The sequence below is a fragment of the Pollachius pollachius genome (assembly GCF_949987615.1).
Source record: "Pollachius pollachius genome assembly, chromosome: 9".
Lineage (NCBI taxonomy): Eukaryota > Metazoa > Chordata > Actinopteri > Gadiformes > Gadidae > Pollachius > Pollachius pollachius.
Window position 1 is genome coordinate 654,567 of NC_136942.1, and position 22,429 is coordinate 676,995.

Below are 22,429 nucleotides of genomic sequence, written 5' to 3' on the forward strand. Positions count from 1 at the left end.
AAATTGTAACCTTCCTTCAAGGCGACGCAGCAGCAAGGGCTGTGATTGGTCCGCTCACTAAAACCTGACGCAGAACCATAAAGGTTCTCGACAGTGTCGAAGTGTCTGCGTGGTTGTTACGTTGCGTGAACGTGGAACCATAATCAGCCCTTTAGAGCCAATGTTAATGAGGCATTAAGCTCTGCCGCAAAACCCCTGCTGCAAAGATCAGACCACAACCTGGTCCGTCGTCCTCCTATGCACAAGGCCCTGGTGTACCCGCCCGCTTCAGGACTGTGGGGAGGTGGTCTTAGGAGCACAGCGATGACCGCAAGGACTGCTCCGAGGAACCAATGACCAATGAGGATCACTTCGCGCTGCTCGGGCAGGACAAGTGCATCACCGACTACGTCAAGTTCTGTTCAAGCAGCGCTGTTCCCCTGAAGATGGTTAAACGCTGCCCCAACAACAAGCCCTGGATCACCAATGAGCCCTAGATCCCCCCTCAACGAGAAGTAGGCGGTGTTCAGGTGAGGGTACAGAGCGATCTGTCTGTGAAGATCAAAGAGGGGAAGGACAGCTACAGGAAGAAGCTGGAACACAGGGGGCAGGACCAGCCGCGGGGCCATGGGAGAATCATTCTCCAGTGTCTCCAACACCATCCAGCGTGTCCGGAACCCACGGCGGTACGGGGACACGGTAACACCGGAGCGCCACAGGGGGACGTTCCTGTCTTTATTCCTCTTCACCCTTTACACCGCAGACTTGGTGCTACGCTGCCTTAAAGCTCGGACTGAGAGACTGAGGAGGAGCTTCTTTCCACAGGCAGTTAGACTGCTTAACTCTGGTGGACTATAACTGGCACTTTTGCACTCTTGCACAATGTTACAGGCACTTTTATATACCATTTTTTACGACCGTTTTTATAGCCCCAGCTCATTAAGGGATGTCTGTTTTTAAATTACTATTATTGATTATTTATTCAGGCTTTAGCAATTTGCACCAATTGGGTTATGAGTGATAACCCCTTTTTAATCTCACTGTATGTAAAATTTTATTTTTTACATACATGCGACTAATAAAAAAATGTTGGACTTTGAACTTTGGTCCACATAACAGGTCCGGCCGCCTGCAGTGATTCTCTGATGGCCCTGCAGTGATTCTCTGATGGCCCTGCAGTGATTCTCTGATGGCCCTGCAGTGATTCTCTGATGGCCCTGCAGTGATTCTCTGATGGCCCTGCAGTGATTCTCTGATGGCCCTGCAGTGGTTGGCTGCATCAGCTTCGCCGACCGGTGTGAACTCAACGAACTGCAGCTCAACCTCAGTGAGCCGAAGAAGCCGAAGGCTGACCTGAGGAGATTCGGACCCTCAACCTCTGCTGTGTAGCATTCCTTTGTGTCTGTGATGGCCAGCACCCTCTCCTACTCTGTGGAGAGTTAGGGCGGCAGCATGCGGGTGGCGGACTCCAACAGAATAAAGAAAGTGACCAGGAGGGCCGGTTCTGTTCTTTGGGTGGCATTGGACCCCCTGGTAGCAGTTACAGAGAGGAAGATGCTGTTCGAACTCCATTCTTGACAAAGACTCCCACCCGCTCCGCAGAGTGCTGTCTGAACAGAGGAGCACATTCAGAGCCTTGGCAGTTAGGAGTTCCAGGGAACGCCACAGGAACGCCTCATTCCTGTGGCCGTCAAACTCTTTAACTCATCTCACCACCGGAGGTGAGTCAATCTGAACTCTGCACTGTCAATTTAGTTCGGTCACTTTGAACACAGCCATTTCACCATTACGTAAGACGTGCAATAGGCCTGCAATAAACTTGGGACACTTGACTTTATTTTAGAGTCACTTACTTTACCTAACGTAGCTTAAGCTTCATATATTTCGATTTTATGCAAAAGGATACAGATGGTTAGGTGCATATGTTATCTATAATAAGAATCTTTTGTATCTATGCTGTATTTTGTATTAGTTTCTAGATGTGTTTATTGTATTTATTTTTACTTTGACCTTTCTGGCTTGCACTGAGCAAATATAACAAATACATTCCTCCGGGATCAATAAGGTCATCTCTATGTGTGTCTGAATTCTATATCTCTGAGTAGAAAAGAGCAATAGAGGCTGAGAGAAGTAAAAGAGACGTGGAAATGTGAGGAGAAGCCGAGTGATTTTCTCTCAAAGCTGAAGGCTGTGTGCACGTGTGCACGCGTGCACGGAACAGATGGGACAGCAAGCTGACAGCTCAGCTGAGGAGGACGCCACAACAGGGGCCACACACACACACGCACACACAAACACCAACACACACAAAATCACTAACACATTAACACACAGACACACAGGCCACTGAGTCCGTTTGAGTTAATGAGGGTTTTGTTGATAAAAGCATGACGCTGATCATATGATCAGTAGTACCATGTGACTAAGAATACCAACCTCACACCTCGCTTCACACGCATGCACGCACACACACACACACGTACACACGTACACACACACACACACACACACACACACACAGTGGCAGCTCACTCATGAACAAATGCTCAAATTTGATGCATGTCAATGATGGGGTAACGCAGGCTTCATTGGCGGTGGGGCAGGTGATCGGGTCGCCATGGGAACCTCACCTTTGGCCCCCCGCAGCACGAAACCGAAGCCTTCGTGCTCCTTCTTCTGTAAGACTGCATTCTTCTCCTCGATGATGTAGTCGCTAGAACACAGAGGGAGAGACGGTGTTAAGCCAACACAGGCACAACAGTGAGAGAGAAAGACAGGGAGGGAGAGGGGAGGAGAGCGAGAGAGAGAGAGAGAGAGAGAGAGAGAGAGAGAGAGAGAGAGAGAGAGAGAGAGAGAGAGAGCAAGAGAGACACCAACTGGCAGGCAGACAGACAGACAGACAGACAGACAGACAGACAGACAGACAGACAGACAGACAGACAGACAGACAGACAGACAGAGAGAGAGAGAGAGACATACGGGATAAGGACAGTGCAGATGTGCACATACATGCTCACACAGTGACTCGACCAATGGATACACACAAAGTCACCTGTAACTATTCTTCTGATGACCCAATCTGTTTAAAAGAAAATGAAACCTAGCTCAGGATTACCCATGGGGGGTTTTATTTGTGTGTACGTGTGCACATATAAGTGTTTGAGGGAGTGTACTAGCTATGGCATCAAAGCTGAGAGTGAGGAAATGTTCTAAGGGAGCCTAGTGTCCAGTTGGTATCTGAGGAGAATTTGTCGCTTCAGAAATGGACAGAGAGTGTAGATACCACCTGATGGTACCACACATAGATGCTATCATCAGGTGGACGAGGACAGCAGGACCAGGAGAATAGAGTGAGACCAACAGCCTCACTCCCAGCGTGTTGTCACCAAGGGTGGCAGAAAGAACTGGCTTGGTTTGCAAAAGAAAAATTGAAAAAATGATTTATTTGCTTAACATACGGTTTTGATAGTACCTTCCAGAGCTATATAGGTAAAGTGCCAAAAACATTATGTTTGACTGAATCCATGAGCTCTGTAGTTTGAGTTCTGCCCTCTCTGCTTCAGGAGCTTCCTGAGACCGTCTGGATTCACATGTCTGCGTTCCGGATGAATATCAGTCTGGTTTTGGCTGGGTGGCAATTGATTGCTTCTCTCTCACAAAACTCCAGCCAATCAGAGTGACCCTCGTGCTCTCTTCGCTGTCGCTGAATGCGGTTAGAAGTAGGGCAAAGACATACTTTAATCCGAGAAGAGCCTTGCGGGCAGATTTCTGTCAATCCTTATTGTAAAGTTTATTTAAATTTTCTATATTTTGTAAGTAGCCGCCCAAAAATATTTCAACCCCAACCAGGCCTCCCGCTAAAGCTACTCTCCCAAAACACATAAATATCTCGCTAGCATTAGCAGTAGGTCTGCTAACTAGCTAATGCAAGTTAAAAAAGCCTTGGCAAAACACATAACTAGCTCGCTAGCATTAGCAGTAGGTCTGCTAACTATTGCTAACTAGTATTAGCAATAGGTTTGCCTGGCCTTGTAAGAATCCGGTCAGGTGCAATGAGTGCATGGTCAGGTAGCCCGGTAAGAAGGTAGACGGACAGGATATCCATCCAATCATTTAATTTGGGCCAAATAAAATGTTTGGACAGGCTTATTACTAGTCTGCGACAGCGATATGTAGGGTTATTTCCTTTTGTCAGAGCATTTGATTTATTGATTGCTGTCGGGATGTAAAGAGAATTCAAACAATTATGAAAAAAAAGATGCTGCTAAAATAAATTGCCTCACCTAGCTTTAACAGTCTATTTTGGTTAAAAACTGTTTTGATTCACTTTCCTTGGGTCCCTCCATCGCCTTTTTTTAAATTTGGTAGTGTGCGGCGGTAGTAAATCATGAACTGAAGCTACCTCCCCCGAGTGCTGATTGGTCCTAGCATTTTAGCTTTTGGCAAAGGCTTTGAAAGGGATCAAGCGCAGACCGATCTGCAGAGAGAAATACAAGGTGAACAGAGTGTGATCTGTGTGGTCTCATGAGGCTGCTGCCCCGTGTATGTAAGGCATATTGGGTGTTCAGTCCAACGCCCAACAATCCCCACACATCTCTGCTGGCAATTGTATCGAGCATTAAAATAATGCACAAAACCCACCTTGTGCATTAGTTTTTTAAAGAACCTGCTCAAACCTTTTTTCCAGAACTTGCTTGAACCATTTCAAGAACCTACTTAAACAGTTTCAAGAACCTGTTTAAACCATCCAAGTCTTTTAAGTAACAATCTCAAGGAATAAACTCTAGAAGTGTTTATCTTTTATATTCTAATCAATGTGAGAGATGTGGATTTATGAGTGGAGACAATATGTAATTCAAAATACTACACATACAAAACTACATGTACAGTCATCTTCCAAACCTCTCAGCAAACAGCTGGCTTCAGGGTTCACATCACAAAATGTCAACTGGCAGAAAAAGCCCACATGTGGTCAATTATAGCTTGTGAAGTTCACCACAATCTTAAGCATTTATTTGTTAGGCGTTTTTTAATCAAACACTGCAGCTTTGTCTTGCTCGTTTCTACTGATTGCTGTTTTTGACGCGGAGCACAATGTCTGGGGTTAATGAGCTCAGCAGTGGTCCGCTCTCCAGACTTCTGCTAACAAGCTCTAACAGCTCTGATTGACTGGTGATTGAAATGGCCGAAATACATACCTGCTGCACAGACTGTAGCAGGTAGAGAGAGTTTGACCCCAGGTTGATTGTTGACATAGTCTATGTCAAGATGTACTTTAAATCAGCCATGCATTTTATTTAAACTCAACCCCTCTCATAGTGTAGGCTGGTTCCAAAACAGGGCAGTTGGTGAGTCATTGACATCCATTATATTCCAGTGTTTAGAAGCTCCCACAGCTGCGTCTTTGTACTGTCCAACACAAGTGATCACACACAAACTGTACGTTTCTCCAATAGTGCTGACAAACTAATTCACAGGTTTTGATTCTATGTTTACCCGCCACTTAGAGACTATTCTGGGCAGTTAGAGTTCTGTATGAATGTAGTGGCTGCATTTTAGGCAGTGAGATAATTCTGAATTCTGAGTGCGGAGCAATATTTGGCATAGGGGGTGTTTTTGAACTGATTGGAACACAGCCTAAGCTCTTACTTCTAAATCAAAATGAAGTGCTCGGTCCCCAGTTGTCCCAGTTGTTAGAATCTACACAGCGGGAGAGTTTCATTTGAACACAGATTTCACTATTTCCCCGCTGAATTCTCCACAAAAATAACACCGACTCCTATACTTACCTTAGCGACTTATTGAATGTTGCTCTTTCACTACTTCTACTGCTTACCGACATAATTCAGGATAAAACCTCAACTGAAATGCAGCTTCAAAATAACAGTATTCCTTCAGCAGTTGTATTGAATCAAACCTCAACTGTATTTGTTTATGAATCAGTAGGTTTCTGTCATCCGTATATCACACACACACACACACACACACACACATATATATATATATAAATAGTGTTGTTGAATGGATGTTACTGAATCCCAAATCATGTCATATAGATAACATAAAACATTCTATATCTAATCTATATTATATCTATATATATGTATAGAGAGAGAGAGAGAGAGAGAGAGAGAGAAATATTATATATAACAACAAGAACATTATGTGGAATCTGCTGTACACACTCCTTACCAATTAAATGAACACACACACAATAGCGCAACCATATTTCAGTCCCTGAATATTGTACACACAACATAGCAGGCCAAACCTGCTAGAAGGATCCACATTTGGCAAACCTTTCATGAAAGTGGCATTTAATCAGAATGAAGACTGGGGTCTATTAACCTGGCCTTTCTAAAAGGCTGGCTAATTGTTAACTCTCTGGCTAAGAGGTTGGATATAATGGGAGCTCTCCCTCAGGACAGCTTGGTGTCTCAGACTCCCTTCTCTGGCATTTAAACACCATTTGCATGATAACACTTGGTTTGCAGGGCCCACTTACAAACACTATGAAATAAGTGACGGATTGACATGGCTTTATTTCAGTCCAGCATTTCACATGGTACGAACAAAGTAACATTTTTAGTAGTAAACAGAAAGCTAAATATTTCAGACACATGTGCAAATACTAGTCCAATGAAATAAACTCATGTACTTGAGTGTGCACAATGCAACAAAAACGCAATACTTATATAGGGCTGCATAAGCATAGGCATGTGTGTCTTTACCCCGAATACGGGAGTGCCTCAGGGCTCTGTTCTCAGTCCCCTCCTGTGCTCCTGTGTTTACACATGACTGTGTGGCAACTCACATCTCGGATGTCATCATCAGATTTGCAAAAGGACACAACCGCCCTGGGTCTCATCACACAGCCATGAGACCACCCACAGTGACAAGATTTGAATGGCCCGTCTATGTGGTGCCAGGACAACAACATTTCTTTCAACGTCTGCAAAATCAAAGAGATGATTGTGGACTTCAGGAAGCCGCGGGAGGGGGCATTACAGGAGCATTCAGCAGTGGACTACAAACAATTTCCACTCACAGGCCATCAGGCTCCTGAGCGATCACCATTGCATCTGATCGGTCGTTATTGTATAATATATATATTTAGTATATTTCTGTTTTGAATAGTTCTATTTAATTGTTCATAACCTGGTCAACCCTTTGCTGTCAAAAGTATTTAAATGTCCAGACAGGTCCTGAGTTATACTGTGCATTTGAAAAAGAAAACGTATTTGAGGCAAATGGATGCTACGACATCCACAGTCACATGCACGCTGTAATCAGACCAATTACACAATGCATTTGATATTTTACATGTCCTGCATTACTGGGCAGCTACCTTTAGGTGGCAGCAGAATGGCAGTGCCTGAAGATGGAGTGAGAGTATATGGTGGTTTCTGTGAGATAATCCAATGACTTCATGAAGCAGGCTGTGAGATCAACACTAAGGGTGGTCAGATGGAGTGTTGAGGAACGACTATGGATGATAACGCAGCCTCATCTATATCATTCAGTGGTTGTAATCCTTGACACAATGTCTAACTGTGATTAAAAAAAAAGGCGCTATCAAGGTAAGAAATCCATGTCAGTTTCATGCCGTTATTAAGAATGGAATTAAAAAGAAAACTCACTCTGGTCATTAAACTATGCTTTCTTGCAAGAGGCTTTAGCAGCGAATTAAAGTGTTGAAGCATGAAACAGAAGCACTCAGCCGGTTCAAAAGGGCACAGTGTCTGCAGAGAGCTACCTGTATGAGGTGAAGTTGTCGTAGGATCCCACAGTGTAGTGTCTGAACAGCCTCTTGGTACGGTCCTCTCGCGTCTCTGCAACACACAAAGGGACCATGATCAGTGACTAAATCAGACCACCGTGTTCTAACCTGGAGCAAATCACACAAAAACATTTTTTTCCAGCACTAAAAACCTTTCAGGTGCTCTACAGATACTATGTTTTGGTCTGCGAGTAGCAGAGGTCAGTGTATTTCCTGTGTTTGTCTGAGCGATGGCACACACAACCACAGAGAACACATTCAGACATCATTATCACCACTTTCACTGACAAACACCTGAGCAACTCCCAAAAAACACAGTTGAAAACAATGCAGTTGGAGTCTATCACCGAGTACCATTTTCTTTCGACAATGGCCATACACTCCTGCATTAAGTTCTGTACCCATGCTACCTTATGTGAGAAGCGCCTGCCAGAAAATGCACAGATCTTTCCCGCGCGATTCTCACTCCCACACTGCTGAGGCGTGTGCAGAGTGAGCGCGTTGCCTTGGAGATGGAATCATTAGTGGTTCTGTCGTTCCATATAAAGGTTCTGTCATAGGAGAGGAGAAGGAGGAAGGAGGTAGGAGACAGATTGTAGAGCGAGCCTTGGGTGTGGAGCTTCTTGGAGGAGGGGGGCCACGGTGTGAGCGGAGGGCAGCAGGGGTCAGAAGACGGCAGATGGGAGGAGGAGAGTCAACAACGCCGTTTCTAGCTTATAAACTAAAGCAGACACTAAATAAAGCTAAACTAAAGAACCAAGAAAGAGAACCAAATGGACATAGTTTTCCAGGGTTTTGTGTGTGTGTGAGTGAGTGAGTGAGTGAGTGAGTGAGTGAGTAAGTGAGTGTGTGTGTATGTGTTTGAGTGTGTTTGTTTCTTTGTTTAAAAATGCATGTCGACTAAATGTGTAGAGATTTAGTATGTATATTAATGGTACTATTTAGCTGATGCTGTTATCCAAAGCAACTTACAGGGGATTCTGCCGCTTCCATCACAGCAAGTAGCCTTTATTTCAGGAGTTGAACACTTTCCAGCCCCCTATATATGTGTGCGTGTGTCTGTGTGTACGTGTGTGTGTGTTTGTGTATCTGTGAGTATGATATGCACTGGTTGGTATCAGTCACTGGGTAATGCAACTAATTTATCAAGTCTGTCATGGTGACTGAATATATATTCAGGGCGCATTCACACACACACACACACACACACACACACACACACACACACATTAATGTGCAAAATTGCTTTGAAACAGCCGGCTGCCATGCCTATAGGGTATATAATGCTATATGGTGGCTTGTGGAAGCTGAACCCAGACTCTGGGTACAGACAGTATAGAACCCTGGAGTCCACAGATAGACAGGCCTGTCTCCGTGATTCCACACAGAAGGGAAAGCCTGGCACCAGATGGAACGCATGGTCCAATCTGGATCAGCCCGACAGCATCTGGGACCGGGCTTTATGTGGATCAGTTGAGGGTGTGAATAGAGAGACAGAGACAGAGACAGAGAGAGAGAGAGAGAGAGAGAGAGACAGAGACAGAGACAGAGACAGAGAGACAGAGACAGAGAGAGAGAGAGAGAGAGAGAGACAGAGACAGAGACAGAGAGAGAGAGAGAGAGAGACAGAGAGAGACAGAGACAGAGAGAGAGAGAGAGAGAGACAGAGACAGAGAGAAAGACAGACAGAGAGACAGAGACAGAGAGAGAGAGACAGAGAGAGAGACAGAGACAGAGAGAGAGAGAGATAGAGACAGACAGATAGACAGACAGACAGAGAGAGAGAGATGGAGAGACATGCACACGTACTCAGACGCACTTAGAAACAAACACTCAGTCACTGTCTTACTCACTCACACACACACACACACACACACACAAACACATACACAGTGGTTATTTCCAATTGTCGTTGGCCCTGTGACCGGTACAAACTGTTCCAATGTTCTACTACATCTCAGATATACAAAAACACTATGTGACTATTCAGCAATACATTTTTTAAAATCCATCAGATGAAAGACAATCAATAGCCACAATCAATGTACGTTCGCCGTCGCCTAGCCATACGGCCGCACTCAATCAATTCAAGTTGCAAACCACTGTTTATAATTGAAATGTCTAAAACAGACCAAGACAATGACGCAGTACGGCTCGGTTCCCACTGGCACAGAATCACTTTCCCAGCCGTTCCTCACACGACGTGAGGGCTTGTGTGTCATATGTCTGTCAAGGTTTCTCCGAGCTCTCTTGCTAGGTGGCACAGAGCTGACCCATTTTCACTTTCAGTCTCTAACTCTCTCTCTGTCTCTCTGTGTATGGATGTGTGTCACTCTAACACTCTCTCCCTCTATTTCTCAATATAATTTGATTAAATATGATTGCTTTATTGTCATGACTATAGCTGTACCTATAGCTATATATTCATATAGAAGAGAAGGGATTTTTTTCGTCCTTCCAAATGGGATTTAAATATGCTCCCAATAGAGTCAGGGTAACAGAGGGGACAGTGGCAGGAAAAGCACGCACAGAACAAAAACATCCGTTATCTGTGAGATTCAGTGTCCCTCTACTTACACACACACACACACACAGACACACACACACACACACCCACACACACACACACACACACACACACACACACACACACACACACACAAGGAGATCCAAACAGACAGTACTATCAGTGGGATAATCGTCCAGTTCAATGGCATCAATAATGCGCTGCTGAGATAGACACTATAGCTGCCTCTCTGGCACCAGTGTGGTGTAACGCAGGTGAGCCTGAGAGGGAGAGTTTGGGTCAGCCAAGGTTCAGCCACTATTAAGACCCTCTGTTAATCATGACTGGCAGACATGGGAAGTGCATACAGAGAGGAAGAGTTTCTTTCCATTCCGGTGGAACCAACAGGTTCTGTTTGGAAGTAGACAGGGGATTTTATTTATATGGGTTCCAAGGGACGCTTTGTTACGGAACAGGACTATTGGATTTTGCTTCTGACTCAATGATACTTGAATGTGGACTGAAGATATTTGGGATCAATTATCATTTATGTGTGATCAGATGTTTGGGGAAAAACACCATTTGTACATTGAATGCCTTACCGTACTGTATTTATTTTTTGTTTCATATTTTCTTGCAGACATTTACTCTATTCTCTTTCTCTGAACGTTTAGCTATGCAATTGTAAGTAGCTCAAATCATTTTGTCAATAAAATACGACCAACCTATTATTTTACTGCAGGGCTTTGACTTGAGATTTTCCAATCGTTTTTCTTCCCCCCACAAAAGTCACAGAAACTCAACAAAAACCACGACTCCACCCACCGGGGTGGGGGCCACAGCTCCACCCACCTGGGCGGGGGCCACGACGGCCGGCGCAAGGCCGCTGCCCCTTGACGACGGTTGCCGTGGTGTCCATCCTGCTGCTGCTGCACAACAACAACACCATCGCCACGACAACCGACGGCTCCTCCGACGGCCCCGGCGGTCAACAACAGTCCATGTCTCAGCAGAGCCGATGGCGGCCGCTTCCATGGCAACACGATGTTCTGACGACGCGGTGCCCCCGGACACGGAGCCCCGCCTCCGGACCCCCGAACGACCCCTCTCCTCCTGACCTTCCCCTGTCATCCTCACCCTGGGCGGCGTTGGAGTCCTCTTCACCGCTACGCTTCATTGAGTTTCACATGCGGCTCCTCGACACTGCTTCCCCCATTTCACCACTCATTTTGCTCCCCCCCCTGCCTCCTCCTCCACACTCCCTCTCTGTGATGGCAGCAGATTAGTGCTGTCAGACAGTCCTGGTGTTTCTGTTCTCCACCTGGCCGCCTCGGCCCGGTTCTGTCTGAAAACACGCTACCACCACGTCTGGATACGACGCGCGCTCGCACGTCTACTGCCGCCCCAGCCGTTCCCTTCCCCCCTTCTCTCCTCTCTGGAGTCGGTTGGCTCTGTTCTCTGACGTGTCGAGTTGTCTAAGAAGCGGACGCCCGGGACTATAAATACCTTTTTTAAATAAATACGTTTTTGTTTTCTAAAAAAAGGAAGGAGCCTTGAATAGTTAAACGATTTGAAGACGAGGCAGAATTAAGATAGCGTAGAGGCTTTAAACACAGCGCCTGGGAGTCAAGGTCAAGATGAGTGCACATGTGTATATTACACGCACACGCACACACACAGACACACAGAAAGGTAAGCACACACAGCGACTGGCTCGGAGGAACACGGGCAGATACAGAGGTATTCAGGAAAAAAAGTGACGTAGAGAAGATAGAGAAATTATGAGTGAGACAGTGAGGGAGAGGGGAGCAGCAAGAGTGAACAAGAGTGAATAGAGTGATGGAGGGATGGACTGCACTCACACTCAAGAAGAGTGAGTGCAGGATATAGAAAGAGGAGGAGTGTGTTTAGTCATGGCCAGCAGAAGGGCATGTCCATGTACTTCCATGCAGCTTTGAATGTGTGTGTGTGTGGGTGTGTGTGTGTGTGTGTGTGTGTGTGTGTGTGTGTGTGTGTGTGTTTGTGTTTGTGTCTGAAAGGCCTGTTGTTACCCAGTGTGCCTCCTTGTCAAACGTGATTTGTATTGACGACACAGCAGCGGGCTGCTTAAGCTTTGATTCACTGTTCAAATAGTGCTGCCATCTATTATGATTTGATATGGATCGGGTCCTCACACACACACAGGGTGAGAGAGAGAGAGAGAGAGAGAGAGACAGAGAGAGAGAGAGACAGAGAGAGAGAGAGAGAGAGTAAGAGTGAGAGAGGGTCAAGTATAAGAGGTGGCTCCACACACTTCACTGATTTCTGATTAAAAGGTGAGAAGAGGATCACTCTGTCTTACCTGTCACAAAAAAAGAAGCTAACACACACACACACACTCCTAGCAAACAAACAAGCAAAAAAAGGTACACATACACATATATATATAAACACAAACACAGGAACCACACAATGCATACAATCTTCATTGAATTCACACACACAACACACGCACGCATGCACGCACACACACAAAAACAGGCACTCGCCAACACCCACACACGCTAAATGTATAGGTAGACAACATAAGGGATTTCCATTACAGAAAAAGAGAAGGAATCCTGAATTGGCAACCAATAACATAGACTCAGCTAAAGTCACCACCAAATGCATCTTCCAGCTGATGCTTTATACCTTTCTCTCTATCTCCTTCCCTCTGCTAGACTCTCTCCTCTCCTAATCTGTCTCCTCTCCTAGACTCTCTCCTCTCCTAATCTGTCTCCTCTCCTAGACTCTCTCCTCTCCTACTCTCTCCAAGATTTTCTATTCTAGTCTCCATCTCCTCTCCCTCTCTTTCTCTCTCCTCTGTCCTTATCCTACCTTCTCGCTCTGCTCTCTCCTTCTCCTGCTCTCTTTCTCTCTCCTACTCTCCCTCACTGTCTTCTTCTAATAAAATGGATTAGTTGGCTATGGTAATCTACCTGCTGACTCCACACAATTACACTTAGCACAGTCCACAATTACCTTGCATGTGGGTGTATGTGTGTGCGTGTGCGTGTATATGTGTGTATCTGGGTATATGTGCGTAGGTGATTATATGTGTGTGTCTGTGAGTCTGAGAGAGCAAGTGTGTAAAAGAAGATACTATCTGATTTGCATAACCCTGCTCCCTGCACCGCTCCCCACTCAACCCGTTAAATGCGCTCGTTACCGGATCACAAATGGGCCTGCAGTCAGTTCCAAATGAGAGACAACAGCTCATTAAAATTAACTTTTATACCTTGTTAGCTCATTTCTTCAATTATATTCTGTATCTTGAACAATACAATTCATTTTGCACTCAAATATGTTCAGCTCATGCCCCCCCTCAAATATATAGTAATGCAAAACTGGTTGAAAGGACATCCAGAAATTGTTCGTACCTCGGCCGAAACCGATGGCGACACGGTGGTTTACTGGTGGCTTACTCGTGGTGTTTGATCGGTCTAAAGGCAGAATCACACCTTTACTATGGTCCATAGTGTTTAGTGTCACCAACACAGAGCATAGTTAATCCAATCCTATCCACTTTATTTATATAGCACAATTTAAACAAACACAAGGTTCCCAAAGTGCTGTACAACAAGATAAGAAATACATAAAGATAATAAAAATACACTGCCCACATAACACATGTACATAACATCAACACATCTACGTAACATCAACACGCTACCTGGAGTTAAAAGTCAGAGGAAAGAGGTGAGTTTTAAGATGGGACTTAAAAAGAGACAGTGAAGGGGCTTGTATGATGTGCAGTGGCAAATTATTCCACAGTTTTGGAGCTGCAATGGAAAAAGCTTGTTCACCTGAGTTTGAGCCTGGTTCTGGGCTCCGTCAGGTCAACTGGTCAGCTGACCTGACGGAGCGGCTGGGAATGTAGCGGGGAGCAGCTCGGATTGGTAAGGTGGGGCAAGGCCATTCAAGGCTTTGAAAACAAATAAAATCATTTTTAAATTAATTCTAAAATGGACAGCCAACCAGTGGAGTGAAGCTAAAATAGGTGAAATGTGCTCATACTTTCTTGTGCTAGTTAAAAGACGGGCAGCAGCATTTTGTACCAGTTGCAGACGGCCAATGGAGGACCCGCTAACCCCCATATAACACAAAGGCGTGGATTACTATTTCAAAGTGCTGTTAAGTCATATTGCCATCATATTGACACCAAACACATCTTTAGAGACCATTTTGTCCAAAAGGGTTAACACAATAACTAAGGAGACCAAACTGTAGACTGCAGAATAATTTGGTTTACAAACGACATGAGGCTGGCAGATTTGCCTCCTACAGAGCATCGCCATTGTTTACAATTTTAGCAAAGAGCAGTGGGAACCAAAGCAGATCCATATTTGGCACATTGAAGCCGGGATTTGAATGGAAGCCTTGCAACAGGTTATGGCTTAGTCATCATATTTTTTTATGAATAATATAACTGTCAATCTGGACCACTTAAAATACATAATATGGGGATAAGCTTGACCCCAAGATCTTAACCCTAAGAATGGATGGCTCGGAAGTCATTTCTCTGCTGAGACCAACTGCAAACCTCCTAAAGGTCGCCAGAGGAAGTACAGGCTCGTTTCTGCTGCCTGAGTCTCACTAACAGACAGTCCATGAAAAAGGAGTTCTCTGTTTTGTGCCTTGTTTGTTACCGGTTCCCTTTCAACAGATGTCTAGAACATAAACGACAGCCATTCCTTTGTCCTGGGCAGAATCCACGTAGACGATGTCTTTTACATTGTTAAGAGTTTGTTTTTTTTGGCATCTCTGGCCTTGTCAACACATTGGCCTGATTGAATTGGTTATAGGCTCCAGCCATCACACTGCCTTTGGAGAAGAGATAGGGATTGCCCGTCACTATTAAAGTGAAAATGAGCTTGAACATCAGGATATAAACACAAGAGACATCAGAGCAAAACATGGAGATAAGATAAGATGGAGAAAGGGAGATTTACAAGACAGAAGGGGAGATTGTGGAGAGGGAATAAATAGTTGAAGGACAGGGAAAATACAAATGGGTCAGAGTGAGAGAGAGCGAGCGAGAGGGAGAGCGAGGGAGAGGGAAAGCGAGCGAGAGGGAGAGCGAGTAAGAGAAAGAAAGAGCGTGCGAGAGAGGGACAAAGAGAGAGAGAATGCAGTGTAGGGACAGGTGTCACTGACCCGACAGCCAACTTCCTGTCAGCGGGACGTAGCGCCTGTCAGGCACTCCAGCGGCAGAGTGAAATACAGCCTACATTTACCCTCTCACCGCCACTGGCAGAGTGAAATACAGCCTACATTTACCCTCTCACCGCCACTGGCAGAGTGAAATACAGCCTAGCATGTGCAAACAAAAATGCTAATAATATTGAGTGATAAAAGGAGAGGGTCACCTGTAGGCTACTGTCTTCCTAATTACATGGTTATAGGAGAATTGAAACTACCTTCTCATTTAGCAATGGTACTTGGTAATGTGTCACACGCTCTTAGACACCTATGTTCACATGCTTGTGTGAGTGAGTGAGTGAGTGAGTGAGTGAGTGAGTGAGTGAGAGAGTGAGTGTGTTAGTGTGTGTGTGTGTGTGTGTGTGTGCAAGTTTTACACTTCGGGTCTGTGACATTGGGTATTGCGGACAGTGTTTTCTCAGGTGATCTCCTGAATGTAAACCGGCAGCCGACTAGTAATTACTATTGACATCCTGCTCTGGGATGATTGATGATAGGGAGTCGTGCTTTAAAAAGAACATAGAGTCTTGAAGGCGGTCACACACTGCAAGCGAACGCGTCTTAACATTTTGAAAGCATTTTTTTTAATGAAGAAGTGAACCCAGCCATAACCAGAGTTTGCTTTGCCATTATTGCTTTCTATAAACCCAGAGGAACAGATAATATGTTGCTCTATAGCTGTGCAATGTCCTAGTGCCTTGATTCGTGGCGCCATGCTTCGCTACACCATGCAATGCTTCCCCAAATTACACGCAGCTTCTCGGTGTGTGACCCACTTCAGGTTCAGTTTTCCACACTAAAAATAGGTTTGACCATAAGGGCAGGAAAATGCTCCTGCTCAGATCCATGCCCTCCCACCTGTTCCAACGCTCAACCTCAGACTTTGTGACTAATACCAGGCTCCAGCTTGCTTCTGTCTCACTCACTTGGAAAGAGTGACTTCAACTCTCAAACTAGCAATATAGGGTTTACCTCATATGTGCCATGAAGGATGTGTCTGACGCCGTTGAGGATGTGTCTCACACATAAAGAATGAGTTTCATTTCCTTCAAAACCAATGGAAATCAAAGGTATGTCTTATTCTCCATGAATCTTGAGTGTCACTCTCTATGAAGGGTGATATCTCTCTCTTGGTAGGGAAAGTCTCACATTCTCTGAAGAGTGACATCCTACTCTCGGAAGGGTGATCTCAGTCCATTGGTCATGATTCGTACTCTCTCTGGAGGGTAATATTCTCTCAAAAGGAGTATCTCACTCTTTGTAAATATCACTCTGCAAGTCTCACTCTGTCTGAAGTGTGATCTCACTCTCTGCGAAGGGCAAGTCTCACTCTATCTGAAGGCTGATCTCACTCTCTGTGAAGGGCAAGTCTCACTCTATCTGAAGGGTGATCTCACTCTTTGTGAAGAAAAAGTCTCACTCTATCTGAAGGCTGATCTCACTCTCTGTGAAGGGCAAGTCTCACTCTATCTGAAGGGTGATCTCACTCTTTGTGAAGGAAAAGTCTCACTATATCTGAAGGCTGATCTCACTCTGTGTGAAGGGCAAGTCTCACTCTATCTGAAGGCTGATCTCACTCTGTGTGAAGGGCAAGTCTCACTCTATCTGAAGGCTGATCTCTGGGTCCCTGCTGCTGCGGCAAAGCAGCTGTTTAAGCATTCCGGTGGAGTACGGAGACACTCTCAAACTTCTTAATGGGCAGGATATAAATAGCCCTGGCTGGATTTGACTGGGCTTAATCTCATAGCTGTGAGTCATTCAACTGAGCTGCAGGGAGGGGAGAGGGGCGGGGCAAGGAAAGCACAGAGATGAAATAAAAGTTGAGAGCATTTTGTAAGGATGCAATATCGAGTGTGCAGCTTTTTGATTTGTCCATTCTCGTGAGTGCGTCCTTATCGACGAGTCAGATTTGAAAGAAGCCTGAAAGCGGACATGGATAATTGAACTAAGCGGGGGGATGACTGATGTCTCTAATACCCCCAGAATGGGTTCTGTTCCGGCTTCTAGAAAAATCTAAAATAAATTGGTTCGGAACCTGAAAAGCCGGCTCGAAGCTGGAACCCCAACAAACAGGCTTTCCCTGACCTGACGTGCAAACCATGACAACATCCGTGGGATTGTCACGCTCTACAGGCTGGAAACAGAGCACGGTAAAGAGTCGCCACGGCTGTTCACTTCCGGTGTGCATTGACGACGCGCTTTTGACAACAGCGGTTCGCTCCAGACTGGTGGAAACCTCGGCTGGTTCGCTACATAGCACCGAGGTAACGAGTATCCTGAACGAAACCAGTTCAAGAACCAGAGCTAATGTGGTTGAAAGGGCTATCAGTATAGCGTCTATAGCTGCACCACGGCCTGTTTCAAACGACTTGCTCCCAGCAGTCTGCTGGCATCATTAAGAGAGGTAGATCATGCTCTGATCATTATCTCCTCCATGAATGCACATAAACATCTCCCATTAACCTCTAAATATGCATTTAGGCATTGTGTGTGTGTGTGTGTGTGTGTGTAGGTGTGTTTTTGTGTGTGTGTGTGTGTGTCTGTGTGAGTGTGTGTGTATGTGTGTACTATGTTGAAGTGGTAGCATTAGGGTTGTATCTCTTTTCGTTCTCACAGACACATCACACTTCAACACCTCCCGTAAACAACCATACGCGTAACACATCACCAAATGTTTTTACACACATACACAAACTCGCAGAGGCACTCACCAACAAAACGTATGCACACACACACACACATACACATACACCCACACACACACACACACACACATAAGCACAAACACGCATAGACACCCAGACACATACACCCACACAGGGGCACACAAGCATTGATTGGGTTTAAATGGATGAAATTAACGATAATGAGAGAGAGAGAGAGAGAGAGAGAGAGAGAGAGAGAGAGAGAGAGAGAGAGAGAGAGAGAATGAAAATGAGAGACAGATAATTGTTGAGTGTTGTTGGAGGAGTGTGTCTCTCCTGCTTCACTGGGCTGAGACTTATTGCTCTCAACACAGATCCTTCACGAGCTGCCTTCAGGTGAACAACACCCTGGGAGAGTGTGTGTTTGTGTGTGTGTGTGTGTGTATAAACATGTGGCTGTTTAAACAGCCACATGTCAGTGGGACTCAATGGGAATAAACATGTTACTGTTTATGTAATATATTCATGCTACTAACCCATACATTCCATATGTCCTACTGTTTCATTGGAAGCACTGCAAAGACAGGAGTGTTTTAATTGTCATTTTTAGCATTTAAATCATATCACATTATAGTAGGACTGCAATTCAAAACGTTCATATACAGAGCGCTCCAATGTTAAGTGACCTTTACAAATCAATGCTTTCAGGATGAAGTTCAGTGCCGAATTGCATAGAACTGCGCTTACATCAAATGACTAGTGGATGTGGTCCTGGGCGAGCTTTGGGATTTGGCTAATGGGGTTTCTTATCGACGTGTAACCAAACATTAGCTGAGCGCTGTGGGGAGCTTTGTGTTGCCCTGGCTGGGCTCAGAGCCGAGGTACGGTGCTTTGATGTCACCCGGCAAAGGGGGAAGGAGCTCGGGTTTAGGGATGAGGAGAGGAGATGGCACCTTTCTATTCCATCACTGAGTTAACCGCTATCTGATGGTTCTGTATTCCCGGGATTTACGAGCAAGCGCTGCACTGTTTAATATCAGCCAAATCTCTCCCCCTTATCTTTGCCCCCTTTATCCTATCTTGCTCTCCCCTTTTTTTTCTCTCTCTTTCTCTCTCCCTCCCCTGTTCCTCCTAGATATGCTTTCCTTTAGCGTATGGCTCTCTCTCTCTCTCTCCCTCCCTCTCTCTCTCTCTCTCTCTCTCCCTCCCCACCTCTCCCTCCCCAGCTCTCCCTCTCTCTCCCTCCCTCCCTCTCCCTCTCCACCTCTCCCTCCCCACCTCTCCCTCCCTCTCCACCTCTCCCTCCCCACCTCTCTCTCTCTCCCCCTCTCTCTCTTTCTCTCTCTCTCTCTCTCTCTCTCTCTCTCTCTCCCCCTCTCTCTCCCTCCCCACCCCTCTCTCTCTCTCTCTCCCCCCCCTCTCTCCCCCTCTCTCTCCCTCCCCACCCCTCTCCCTCTCTCTCTCTCTCTCTCTCTCTCTCTCCCCCTCTCTCTCCCTCCCCACCCCTCTCTCTCTCTCTCTCTCTCTCTCTCTCTCTCTCTCTCTCTCTCTCTCTCTCTCTCTCTCTCTCTCTCTCTCTCTCTCTCTCTCTCTCTCTCCCCCTCTCTCTCCCTCCCCACCCCTCTCTCTCTCTCTCTCTCTCTCTCTCTCTCTCTCTCTCTCTCTCTCTCTAGATGTGCTGTCCTTTAGTGTATGCTCCTCCATCCATCTCCGGCGCTGTCGGCCCCTGGCCTTGCTACCTTGCTGCCTCGCTCTTATCTCTTTCCTCACAAAGCATTTAAATGAAGTGTGTAGAGATTCCGGGGCCCCCTCATCTCTTACCTCACATGCGGACGCACACACACACATACACACACACACGCATATATATGTACACACCCACGCGCACACACACACAGACACAAACAGGTATGCCTCTCCGAGCGCTTGCTTCCCAGTGAAGGGCCCCTAACGGGGGGGTATGGCCCCGCCAGCAGATGGAATGGCTCCCGGGGGAAGCATGAGGAACATACAGACGGGGATGATTCAACCCGTGGTGTGCCTCCATCTTACAACCCCAACACACTGGATTGGGTTTTCTTTGCTGTGTGAAAAGTCAACAAGGAGTTTCTCCCTGGTGGCGGTGGACAATACCGGCCGTGATGCTGCGATGGAAAACATGCTATCGGATCGCTTGAGTGTTCAATTATAGGATAATTAGTTGTTTGAAAACTCATTAGCTGTATGATTGTGTATGTGTTCCTTCCTCACATGCATGCACACACACATGCCCACACACACGTTTTGTCCATTAATAGATTTTTATGTTGGGTTGTGCAATACCTTCATAGATATATTAGGCTCCAGGCACCTTTTAGCACTAATTATCCTTGCAGTAACAACAGTACATCATGAATATCAGTGTGTCTGGGCCTGTGGGTAATATGTAGGTTTGTATGCCTGTGTGTGTGTGTATGCCTGTGTGTGTGTGTGTGCGTGTGTGTATGCGTGTGTGTGTGTGTGTGTGTTTGTGTGGTGTGCCTATACCTGTGCATTTGGATTGGGAAATGGGGATTGTGTGTTTATGTGCGTATGTGTGTACGTGTGTGCGTGCGTGTGCCTGTGTACGCCTGTGTGACTAGAATGTGTGTCTGTGTGTGTGTGTGTGTTTGTGTGTACGTGTGTGTGTGTGTGTGTGTGTGTGTGTGTGTGTGTGTGTGTGTGTGTGTACATGTGTGTGTGTGCTCATAGTAAACGTCTTCTTACCTAGCCGTGGGTCATACGGTCTCATCTGAACCTCTTCGACGCAGTCTGCAGGGAACCAGCCGGTACGGCCCTTCACCGTTCCCTCCCAGAAGCCTCCTTCTCCGATACTCAGCACTGAAGAGATAGACCACACACACACACACACACACACACACACACGCACACACACACAGAAACACACAAGAGTTAAACAACGACAGAAGAGCCACCTGTCTAACCAAAATCATCCACATCAAACCTCCTCCTGAATGCACCAAACATGAAGTGCTACTTCAGTGGAAGCGTTGGAGTGACTTGTTTCTCCGCTGTCGTTGCTGATATCTAGGGAGCTATACCCCTCAAATACCAGCCAACCAAGTCAGGAGAGGACATTTCAAGAGAGTGAGAAAAATAAAGACAGAGACAGGAACAGAGATAAAACAGAGGAGAGAGAAGGGGAGGGTGTGTGTGTGGCAGGGGGGAACAGAATGGTTTGAATGAATTATTCACAGGGTAGTGACTCTCTTAGTTCAGCTGTGATGATTAGTGATGAGCATATCGTTGACAGCCGATGTCCTGCTGTGAACCCCGAGCGCTTATTTCTGGCCTAGTGAGTGATCAACACATCGGGAGGCTAAGCTCAGTAAACGAACCGGCAAACGGGTTAAAATACATTCACACACACACATACGCATAAATGCACGTATGAACAAACATAGAGGCAAGCAGACACGTACGCACACACACACACACGTACACACACACACAAACGCAAGCCCACACGCACGCACAGACACACTCTGGTGAGATCACCAGCTGGACTCGGGCTATGCAGAGGCAAACCCGCTTTCTGGAGAGGTTGCTAGGATACAAGATAAGGTTGAGGCTGGCGGGGAAAGGCTTGCTAAATGATGTGCCGTACAGCAGCACACCCGAGAGAGCGCCCAGCCGGATCCCGTCGGCCAGACCCTGGAGAGACGAGGCCGGGTGTTGCTCCTCGTACCTTGGTGAGCCACACCAAGTTGAGTTGGATCTGATTGTAATATGTGCGGAATAGACGGATTAACACATTTGGATCAGGATAAACGGACACAAACTTGGACTCAAAACAAGCTGCGTCGTGCCGTTGCACCGTCAAAGAGAGGTGTGATGTTTGCCGTTCCCTCCGACACAATCCGCCTCTACACTCTCTCGTTAAAATATGATCTACAATTAAAAAAGATTGCTGCATAACTGCGTTTCCAAAGACTTGTTACTCATGATTACTCATCAGCACATTACAAAGCCTGACCCATCATGACTACCCAAGCTCACTGATGGAAATGTCTGCTCTGAGCAATTTATATTTGTCATATTTAAAGCATATGTTATATTAACTCAATTGGGAAACCCTAACCCAAATTAATTTAAGGTTATGAGTTCAAAATGTGTAAACACATTTAGATATATTTTTATTCTGCTCATGACCGTTTATGGTCTCTACCTTGCATTCAGATGGGATCTACCTTTGACCTGATGGGCGCTTTAGGGTTTTGCTTCTATAAGAGGCAACTCTGCTCACTTGGGAGTTCA

The 22,429-nt window shown here is 45.8% G+C and overlaps 1 protein-coding gene across 1 annotated transcript in view; it reads right to left on the reverse strand.

Annotated features, from left to right (window-relative positions):
* The window catches only part of shank3a (SH3 and multiple ankyrin repeat domains 3a), a gene marked incomplete at its 3' end in the record, with an annotated part of 146,709 nt that overhangs the window by 22,125 nt on the left and 102,155 nt on the right, over positions 1-22,429 (reverse strand). Inside the window, exons 14-16 of the mRNA XM_079743386.1 lie at positions 20,879-20,992; positions 7,736-7,811; positions 2,610-2,692 (exon numbers count right to left, since the gene is read on the reverse strand). Of these exons, the coding sequence (XP_079599512.1) occupies positions 2,610-2,692; positions 7,736-7,811; positions 20,879-20,992 (273 nt within the window). The remainder of the gene's footprint in view (positions 1-2,609; positions 2,693-7,735; positions 7,812-20,878; positions 20,993-22,429) is intronic.